Source organism: Colias eurytheme, chromosome 9, assembly GCF_061535395.1.
Source record: "Colias eurytheme isolate Ceu_HAF_F1 chromosome 9, ilColEury1 Martin Lab GWU primary, whole genome shotgun sequence".
Taxonomy (NCBI): domain Eukaryota; kingdom Metazoa; phylum Arthropoda; class Insecta; order Lepidoptera; family Pieridae; genus Colias; species Colias eurytheme.
In genome coordinates this window covers 10,351,953-10,362,990 of record NC_142988.1, presented here as the reverse complement: position 1 = coordinate 10,362,990, position 11,038 = coordinate 10,351,953, and the positions used below count along the sequence as shown (strand labels likewise).

General features: G+C 31.0%; 1 protein-coding gene across 1 annotated transcript; it reads right to left on the bottom strand.

Moving 5' to 3' along the window:
• Window positions 1–7,025: 7,025 nt before the first annotated feature.
• On the bottom strand, window positions 7,026–9,812 carry LOC149906090 (uncharacterized). Its single transcript, XM_090105265.1, has 4 exons — window positions 9,782–9,812; window positions 7,966–8,179; window positions 7,778–7,839; window positions 7,026–7,703 (listed from the first exon to the last, which is right to left on the bottom strand). The coding sequence occupies exons 1-4, from the start codon at window positions 9,810–9,812 to the stop codon at window positions 7,663–7,665; spliced, it is 348 nt and encodes a 115-aa protein (XP_089961391.1). The 3' UTR covers window positions 7,026–7,662.
• Window positions 9,813–11,038: the final 1,226 nt, after the last annotated feature.

The window sequence follows — 11,038 nt, the reverse complement described above, 5'->3', positions numbered from 1 at the left end:
TATTAGGTATTTATGGTCATTTTATGTTGTTGCGTAAATTTTCATTACTTGCGTATTACTACTAAATACCTAATCCGTTACATAGAATTAGTGCACAAACATTATAAATATGTATAGGTATATAAATAAATAAATATAATATAAATATAAATAAATAATATAGTAAATAATATAGTATAAATATGTATATGTATAGGTAGTATTTTTAAATTTCTGTGACGAAAAATTGATTTAAATTAAATAATTGCCTTGGCATTCGCGTGTAGATGATTAAATGGATATTTGGATAAATAGATTCATTTCATATATTATTTCCATATTTGTATTAATTATATATATATTTATTTCAGTCGCAGAAAGTTTGTCAATCAAACTTAACATAAATTTTATCGTTGAGTAGTGAGCTAAATTGGTAATTTTCCAAACGACATTTTCAGGTTTGCAGATTTTTTTAATATATTGAATGTATTCTCCGAAACTCAAATCTCAATTATATAAATAAATAAATAAATAAATAAATATTATAGGACATTATTACACAAATCGACCTAGTCCCACAGTAAGCTCAATTAAGGCTTGTGTTGTGAGTACTAGGCGACGATAAATATAATATTATAAATACATATATAGATAATAACACCCAGACCCAAGAACAAATAATTGAGTTCATCACACAAATATTTGCCCTGACCGGGGATCGAACCCGGGACCGCCGGCTCAGTAGGCAGTTACTTTACCACTGCGCCAACCGCGTCGTCGGTTGATATAAAACCACAGAGTTAGCTAATTGTTTGAAGTTTCAAAAGTACTTTTGAATGAAGAGAAATTGGATGAATATTTGAATTTGAGTTTGAGTTGGAAGGATAGGAACCTTACAACAATGCTAACATATCGTCTAATAATTAATTGACTCTCTAAAGTTTTTTGATTGATTTCTTCGGTCATAGACCCACAATTTTAGATCTTAGTCTGTCGGTCTATATTAATATAGTTAAAAAGAACTTAAAAAACGCTCATGAAATTATTGTATCTATTGTCACCGATAAGTGTACAAAGTTTGAATTAATTCTGTCCGTTTAAAAAGTGGCAAAATTGACTCAGGAGTCGGTAACAAGCATATTGATGAAGGTAATAAAAGGTTGAAAAATATATATATCACTCACAAAAGTCAGTAAATGATTTCAGAATAATCGACTACAAATTGTAACGCAATAATATAATATACAAGGATTAACGAACGTAAGCGAATAACATTTAAACTTAAAAACAAACATTTTCGTGATCTTAAAAGGAAAGTTCGGCATCGGTATCGCTAGTATACCTACTCGTATTGTGATTTTAAACGAATTCTCGAAGTTTCCAAACTTTGACTCTTAACTCTCCATTAATTCTTGTTTCATGTAAATACGTTAAGATTTATCTGCTGACCTTGTAACTATTGTTATCGTTAATTTAAAGTAATTTAACGGCCGTCTAAGGACTTTAATTTTACTTTTTTTTAATTGATTTGTTCATAGTTTTCATTAATTTACACGACATTTAATCAAATTACAAAATATTCGGATTTCGTAGTTATTTTTCTGAATTATAAATTTCTCATGTATTTAAAGTGAATACTCCAAATCTTTTAGCACAATGGCAATTTCAAAGCAGATAAAACAAACTGGCAACTGTTAAACTTAAATATAAAATGTTACATCCTCTTTAAATATTCTAATTTGTAAGACAAAACGTGTTTTAGGTACCAATAAACGAACCGTATAACTTATCTAATGTTCAAATAATATCTGCCACGAAGTTCAGAATTTTAAAATGCCTACTATTTTCAAGCCCAATACGCCCACTGAACCAATCTTTTTGAAATTTGCCATGCCATTTATAATGCTTATCTTACGAAAGTAAACACAGATTTTGGATGTTGAATGCCTCTTGGCATCTGACTCTGGCATATCCATCTTACTGAATATCCTAAATCCTCATCATTAACGAAGAAAGATAGTTTTTCTTGCCTGAATTTATATCAGTATTAGGATGAAAATATTTCTATTAAAAGTCCTAGGTAGTTTATATGATTGAGTGATTGTAATGTAGGTAATATAATTATTTTCCTCAAGGCCTAAAACATTTTTAAATAAAAGAGATTATGTTTGATAAAACAGCAATAACGATAAATAATTAATTAAGTACAGAAGAGACGAGAAGCGTAGTTACCTTAAAAATGTCAATGTTTCAGTCATTTTAACACCACGAGATATACACATAAAATATACGAGAAAATCCTTCAAAGCTGAATTCCAAAACTTAAAGGATGGTTACAATGACTTGCGCTTGTGTCATAAGACCAATCCCGTCGAGTCAGGATTCCTTACTCTATACCAGTGACGTAGCCAGGTAACCAAGGGCCCTGGGCAAATATAACGAAATAGTAGTGAAGTCCCGTGTTCCCTAGCGGGGTAAGGGGCAGATGCATTATGCATACATCTGTTTCAATGATCGCGATTTTCTTTAGGCACAAGTAGGAGATCAGCCTTCTGTGTCCTGCCAGACCGCGACATTTTTATTTTCTTAGCCTCCACCGGGAATCGAACCCAGTACCCCTTGGTACTACGCTCACGCATCAACTACTGTTCTCTCAATGACCTCTTAAAATGCTATCACCTAATTCGCAACATGTTATATTTCTTTTGAAAATTAGGAACATTTTTCGAATGTTCAATTCGAACAACATTTTCTGGTAGGATTCGAGGGCCCCCTGAGCTCGAGAGCCCTGGAGTATTGCCCTATCTAATCCCTGCGTAGCTACACTACTGCTATACTTTGGCTAAAGAGTCAGAAGCCGCGAGTCACAACTATAAATTCAATTTCTAACTGTAAGCAAACTAAGGCAGAGGTAAGTTCGCTCTATAGATTGGCATAACTTTAAGGAATGTCCTTAATCGAATTAAATTTAGTATAGATTTCTTCAGAGAAATTGAGACGTAATAAAGGCATATTTTCGGACGCTTCACGTAAAACCACCTCGTTCCAAATCATGAAACCAAAGACTATGGTTACGGAAATTAAAACAAATAACGCGGGGGTTGTGTTTAAAATTTCTTTTTAATATAATATTTTGTCTTGAATTCGAGGCCCAGCTTACAAAAAACGATCTTGAATGCATAAGTATATTATGAAGAATGCATTAACCATTGCAGACAGGTTTTTAAAACAAGAAAATTGATTTAAAACAAAAATGTACATGGCTAATAACTTACACTAATTTTAATAAATCACACAGCAAACAGTACAAGATTGTATTAAAATCATGAGATGAACTTACATAAAAACGCCCAGACCATACGAAAATATAATAGAAAACGTGACAATAAAATTAATTCGAATGCTACAAAGGGCGGCCTGAATTCCCGCAATTTGTATTCAAAGACACGTCGCTCCGGTCTGTTCGTAAAAATCTTAATAAAAGGTTTCAAGGTGTTTAAATAATTTGGTAATAACGCCTCAGTTAGTTTCTGAAATTATGTCTGTAGTTAATTTGCTTTCATAACGTTCTTAATATAATAATTTAGTATGATTTATGCATTAAACTAAAATATATTTCTAATAAATGAGTTTTTAAGCCTCACAGTAGCAAAGAAATATCACACAGTATTAAGTGCGTAAACTTTTGAATTAATAATACTTATCGATTCTTATTCAAGATATGGGAAGTACCTATCTGGATATTTAATAGATTATTAATTGTATTCAGATCCTTTAGAAATTCGAATATTGAATTTTACTTCAATACAAAAAATACTATAATTTCACATATATATACATTCCTAATAAATCGCTAGACTTCCTTGAGCAATAATTTCTAAAATTCCTGCTAAAGACAGAATTCACTTCACAGTGTTTGAGTACACTTAATTATTTACAGATAAGAATTAGGTTTTTGTATCTTTTCTTTCATTGTTCACTTCACAATGTGACGCAATAAACAATCATTCAAAATGAAGCTAAAACATTGTTAATAAGAATAAATGGACATTGTCTCGAATCTTATAGGTTCAGTAATGACTTGGTGTATAAAGCGCTGCTCTGTTTTCATAATATATTTCCATAATATTTTCTCCACGCGCCATCTTTTTTGTTTTATTTTACGCTCGGGAGATCTTGATTCAAATTGCTCGGAGACAGTTTTTTACGTTTCGTGAAAATTTTGTTTAATCTAAGAAAAGTTGCGGGTTTATTCAGAGTAAGTAGTAAAATAAAGTAGGTAATGAAATAATTTTCAATTAAAAATGTTACTACATATAGTCGGAATTTTAGAGCCATAATAATATTTGGTAAAAAATATGATAAACTACTAGAATTAAGTAAATATAATAAATAGAAGTAAAGAATTTGGTGGCTGGATATTTGAACAAAAATACTCGATAATCATTCATATCTACTATTAAAAGAACCGACAAGAAAAACTATTAACTAACAAAAACTGTAAGAAAGTACTGTAAACCAGAAATATCAGATAAACTGCATTTTTGCTAAATGAAAAACCTCTACCGATACGATGTGTAGGTATGCATTTCAGTCATGAACGTGAATATTCATCGAATTCTTGTTATAAAACCTTACAAAAATCCTCTCATATTGACTGGTTAATAAATTCCAAACAGAAAGAAACAATACAAAGTATTAACTTCATCATAGAGGTGTATGAAGTCACTTTAACTCGGTTTAGCGTCACCTTATTGTGCGTTCATTAGAGAATTCCGTTTTATCTTAGATAATCATGTTTAATGAAAACCAGAATTGAGCTGAAGATCTTTTTCTACAATTCATTTTAGTATTTCGGTTTGATTTCATAAAGATATAATTTATTTAGACTTTAGACTCTACATAAATATTTATTAGGTAGGTAAATCTAAAGTTTAGAGGATGCATAATATCTAAGATACAGATAGATATAGATTGAGTACTGAAATTATGTGGTAATACTAATCATTAATCAATGTTCTAACATGCCTCAGTTTGATGGTGAGCAAATTAGATGTAAATTATAAAAATAATAGAAACAATACATATTGACTGTTTGAATGATTCTGCATATTATTATAATATACTTAATTATACATTTTCAAATAAAGAACATATGTTCTAGTATAATCTATAACCTATCTATTATTAGTGTATGCTTTTATTGCAATTTATACTCTTATAGGTATTACCATGGTATTACCTAACAAAACTAATCACAGTCTATGCTAACCAAACTATTTATAGACAAGGATACCAACAAACAATCAATCTGCAAACGCTTAACCGCGTTCCAACATTTCACTTTGCTTTTAAAGAATCTTTGAAAGGTATTAATTTCACAAAAGCGTTGGGAATAAAGGCAAAGAACGTTTATTTAGCTTGCGGGTGTATTGTGGTATATCCCGAAATACCGATAGCGAAACATTTGAGCGTCAAAATGGACGTCCTTTGAAGCAAGGGAATCCATTGTTTTGGAAATTAAATACAAATTTGCGACTGTTTTAATAAGTTTTCATGCTTACAAAGCTGTATAGACGTAGCTACGTAAAAATAAGCTTATAATAAATAAATTTTGGTCAACTTTATTGTATAATTGGTACCTATTGGTATCAAAATGTGCCTGGTTTTTTTGTTAGGAACTATGATAATAGATACCAATTCAATGACATTGTTATGTAAACCTATCATCTGTTGATATTAAGAGTATTCATGTTACTATTAGGTATATTTATTATACAGTCATGAATAGTGCTCCAATTTATGAAAGGAGACGATTTTTTTTGTTTGGAGAATAGGCCCACCTCAATTTCTTAGCGTATATTAATGAAATGTGTGTTAATTTGTTCCTTGAAGTCCCCAGATTACAGTGGTGACATTACTTTTACATGTTTTAACCGGAATCTTTAGAAATACGTGTGCAAACATTCACCTCCTTACTACATAAAAACTAACTGATAATGAGCGATTTGTCTTGTGTGACCCATCCGAATCATTGGGTACAATATATTTATATAAATTAATAAATAAATATTAGAAAACATCATATATATTGTCACGATTTAAAGCTCGGAAATCAGACACAACGAAGGTACCACAAACACAGAGACCCGATTTGGTTATAAATAGTATAAAAAATAGATATAAGTGGGTGTACCTCAAGTTTCTGGACCTTGATGCGATTTTAGCGATTGGGAAAACTGATTCAATAAGAAATTATTAGTTAAGACGATACACAAAAAAAAATCCACTGCTTGGCGGGCGGAGTCTAATAGCTCGCTATCGCGAACGCGGGTGTGCGCGAAGTCATTCCTGCATACTCGCCGCGCTGCCGCTGGCCGACTCGGGACAAACATGTATGGAGTCGTCATACAGTTATAATATTGTTATACATATATTTAATTGTTGATTTATTGGTTTTATTTTCTTGCTTATAAACACAAAATTATCTTCTTTTTAACAACTACTTAGACATTATTAATAATTATTAATTATTATTATTTCGTAATGTTTACTTTATTACAAAATAATACAGGTTATAAATAATCTTTAAAATAACAAAAAATATTGTTACTCTGAAAAAATGAAATGGTACCTAATTACGCGGACTACTGAATTGATTTAGATAGAATTTGATGCTGACGTAGATATTACATCATGCCCAGAAATGAAAGGTACTATTTCTGAAAGAAGTTATAAACCCTAATTCTTCTCAGTCAAAGTCAAGAGTGGAAGATATCGCTAATACAGTAAAACTGATGCGAAACTTTGGATGTTAATTTGTATATTTTTTTGTTAGTTGTTACTTAATCACGTCAAGACTACATTACCAATTTTGATAAAATATAGCTAATTGCCTGGATTTACACATAGGATACTTTTTATCCGAACTGAACACTTCTGTGGGATAAAACAGGATTCACGATATAACCTAATTCCACGCGGGCAAAGCCGCGGTCGGAATGACATTTTTTTAAATAAAAAAATTGTTTAAAAAAAACACAAAATATATTGACGCATGTATTTATTTTTTGCACTCTATTATAATTGTAATTATTCATTACAAATAATCAAAATAAAATAGCCAGAACAAAGTTAGGCCCTGGTAGGATAGGTAGGCAGGTACAGCAATGTGAGACGAACACTGGCTTATTTATACCAATAATAATGTATTATAAACATTAAATTAAGTTTACTTTCTAACAACAAAAACACATAATATTAGCTAATGTGAAAACGAATCAACCAATCATCCCACAACAATAAAATGTGCACACAAATATTCATCCAAATCGGTTCATGTGATTAGGAGGAGTGACTGCAGCGCCATCCTCCGGGCCCAATTGTGTTTCCAGATCACCCAGGAACTCAATTTAATATACTAACACAAAATTTTTCGAAATGAAAACTCACATTACTATGTAAATATGAATATAAACCGGTTTTAGTACTAAGCAATTTCCCGCACAGGTATAGTAAGTATAAATGAAATAAATATCAACATCAAATTCTTTATACAACATACTTATCTACCACCTACTAAGAAATTCTTGAAATTTTTTCGTATTTTTTTAAAATATAATACTACTCCAACGAGCTCCTGTTCCATAATTCCATATTACGTCCACCATACTTCCACTAAGTTCACCATGATTTTTTATTTCTTTGCACTTTGTTGCTTTTTGCTAAAAATGGAATCACGCGATAAAACCAGTAGAGCGTTGATAACATACATTTTTGACTGAATAAAGGTACTTACGAAGGAGTGGGTTCACATTGTGAACAATGAGTGGGTTTATTTTCCTTCTGGATTCCGGATTTCTGAAAAGATTATTTATGCTATAAATGAAAAAATCTTACACATTCGTTATGTACTTAAAACAGGGGTACATATCAAACATCGTCTATAATACAATTATCATCAAATTTAAAATAAAACCAACTTACTTCATTAATTTGTTCCAATTGTAAGCATTCTTTTTCCTCCAACCTTTATGTTTCTTCTTCTTATTTTCTTTATTGTCCCCATTTGTCTCATTTTGTCTTATCGTGTTGTCACCCTTTTTTACGATTGCGCAAGCGACACAAGTTCCCCGTGTGACGGCCGTAGCGGGAATGACTCGTGCAGCGATCGGGGTAGGAAGGTACAGGGCGGCTCTCGCTATATTGGCTGGTCAGGCGCTAATTTCAAGTATTTCTTGTTTATTTCAAAACCATCGCATATTTCAAAATTCTAACACGGTAGACGTATAGGTTGTATATTTTATAGTTAATATCCAAAAAGTCGTAACTTTACGTTTGTTATTTTGAAGATACCAGAGATTAAAAAAAAATAACAATGAGAACTTTGTATTTTTTTTCTATCGAGAAAATATCATGGAATCATGTTTCTAAAACGGTAGACGTATTGTGTTACTATTGAACTTTCTTGTCAAGAATTTTCATCACGACAACTTTAATAATATAAAAATTACGAAGGTTTAAAAAGGGCCGTAAATGTTAGAAAAATTAATTCATCACCTTAAGTAGGTATGTAGGTATTTAGGTACCTACGTGATATTTTATGACTAGGAGTAGGTACATAATATTAGGATAGGTATCCATTTGCACAGCTATTTTATTATTCATGTTCAATTGTAATATTAAACGCTCTTAAGTTGTAGCAATATCATTTTTAAATAGGTAAAAAAAACATTGTTTACAGTCATTGCAAACATTGACGCAGGGGGCTACGACAGGAGGAATCTGACATAATATTCCGTCAAAGCAGCCAATACTTACGTAGATATAACGTTTCGTTACACGGATTTTTTTAGCTGAGTAGAAGCAAATTGTTTTATTTGATAAATGACAGGATTTAAAATCGCTATCAATCATATTCTTCCATATAAATAATAATAAAAACAGTTTCTAAAGTGGTTTATTGAAGGCAATTTTTTTCGCTTTTTGGTTTTATTTTCATTCTCTCGATAAAAACGTTTCGTTCCAGTTTTTTTTAATGTTGGCCATTGTTTTTGGTTTGTAGACAGCACTACAGCAGCAGCAGGGATGATATCAAAATAAGGCTTTTTAATTCGATTTTATGATTCCGGTTTCGTTTGTAAAACAACGAAGTTACAAAATTCATAATATAATTTTATATTTTTACACGTTTTTTTTATGACTATACGTTACCGAGTCTTGGTGGGCCCACAAAAAATAGTCTCCTTTACGACTGATAACAAAAGAAGCAAATGTTTTAATAGAAAATCGTAATAAATGACCACATTGAAACTGATACTGCATATTGAAAGAGATTTTATTGGCGTCCAAAGCTACTAAATCTGCTGGCTATAAAACGACCCAATCATTTATTTAAATAAGACCTAAGGCCTTCTGGAAAGATCTCCAGATGCTATCGGACAATTTATTATACTTTTGCCAATTTATTACCTATTAATAGCAATCTTATTTGAAGTGTCAACACTTTTTTAGTTAATGGAAACTGTAAACTGAAAAACTTTTTTAAATGAAAAACTCTCTATTAATTAGTTTTGTTTTATGGAAAAATAATCTCGAAACAGGATATAGATTTTTTTTATTGAAAACATTCTAAAAGTTATTTTTGGTGGTACATAATCGGAGTTCACCTCCAAAATCAGTCCAGAAATTGTAATTACAAAAATATTGATTTTCACAGAATGTTTATGAACGTATCTAAATATACACTGTAGGTTCATTAATTAAAATAATTATGTTTTAATTAACACAGATAACAATATACTTTGACTGTTAGAGTAAATTTTCCTCATCATCATGACAAAAATTATTTGTTTTGATATATATACTAATATGGAGTTTATTTTACCTTGATTACTTCCCTGGCCTAGTAATAAATCTTATAATAGAGTCAAAAGCACTAAACTCGCGTTTTACAAGTTTGAGACAACGTGTTTTTTTGAAGTGAAACTTGGGTTGGGAAAAAATTTAGTGTAACATTTTTTCGTTACGCGTGCGACATTTTTCCGTTACGCGCCATCTTTTTCTTATCCCTACCACGCGTGATTCGACGTATTTCTGTAAAGTTGCATTTAGTAAATTATTTTTTGAAAAATAAGGTCATAAAGAAGTATCACTTCTTACGTGTGTACAGTAGTGTACGCACACATTTTTTTTTTCTTATTTCGGTCTAGATATTATGGTCTCTAAAATTATTCTAAGGAAATTCAACAAGTCATAAAATTTTGTTTAATTGCTTTTGTGTTATGACACACTTAACACATCACTATTTTTAAACAAAAATAAATAAATAAAATCATTGTGTAGTTTAGTAATTTTCGTGAAACATTCTGTTATTACGTCTGCACTTTGGTCTAAACTTATACTTGTACTTAAATTTCACGAATTCTCTTACAAATAAGTCAGAATTGTTTATATTATTAATATTGATATGTCATTGCCAACGAAATGTGTTGAAATAAATACAGTGCCGGCGTTAAGAGTCCAAAATAACAAATATTTAAAACTAGCTGTGCTCCGCGGTTTCACCCGCTTGGCTCCGTTCCTGTTGGTCTTATCGTGATGATAAGCCTTCCTCAATAAAGGGGCTATCTAACACCGAAAGAATTTTTCAAATCGGACCAGTACCTAGTTCCTGAGATTAGCGTGTTCAAACAAACAAAGTCTTCAGCTTTATAATATTAGTATAGATTTTAGATAATAAAATATACATGTTGTTAGACGTAACTTTTGATTTAATATTTTTGTGGATAGTTAATAGAGATAGTTAATAGAGTAGTTGTCACTGTTTCCTGTCCGAACATGCTTAGCTGTCGCATACTATAAATTGCCACGTTCCACAGTGTAAGGAAATCGCAATCTAGCGGGATTTAATTCTGATGATACGGAAATTATTAAGTTTAATTGAAATAGGTTATAATAAGTGTTTTTATAGTTAGTAAAACACTTTCAGGCGAAAAAGTTGTTTTTAACCAAATCACATTTTTTTCTAAAAAAAACGACCCCGATGACGATGGCATGT

Bases quoted from the DNA above. Each gene is read 5' to 3' on its own strand.
- LOC149906090 (XM_090105265.1), bottom strand. From the start codon at position 9,812: ATGATGAGGAAAATTTACTCTAACAGTCAAA. The intron at 8,180-9,781 runs GTATATTGTTAT...CAGCCAATATAG, and splicing joins AATTTACTCTAACAGTCAAA to CGAGAGCCGCCCTGTACCTT. The intron at 7,704-7,777 runs GTAAGTACCTTT...TTCCATTTTTAG, and splicing joins CAATGTGAACCCACTCCTTC to CAAAAAGCAACAAAGTGCAA.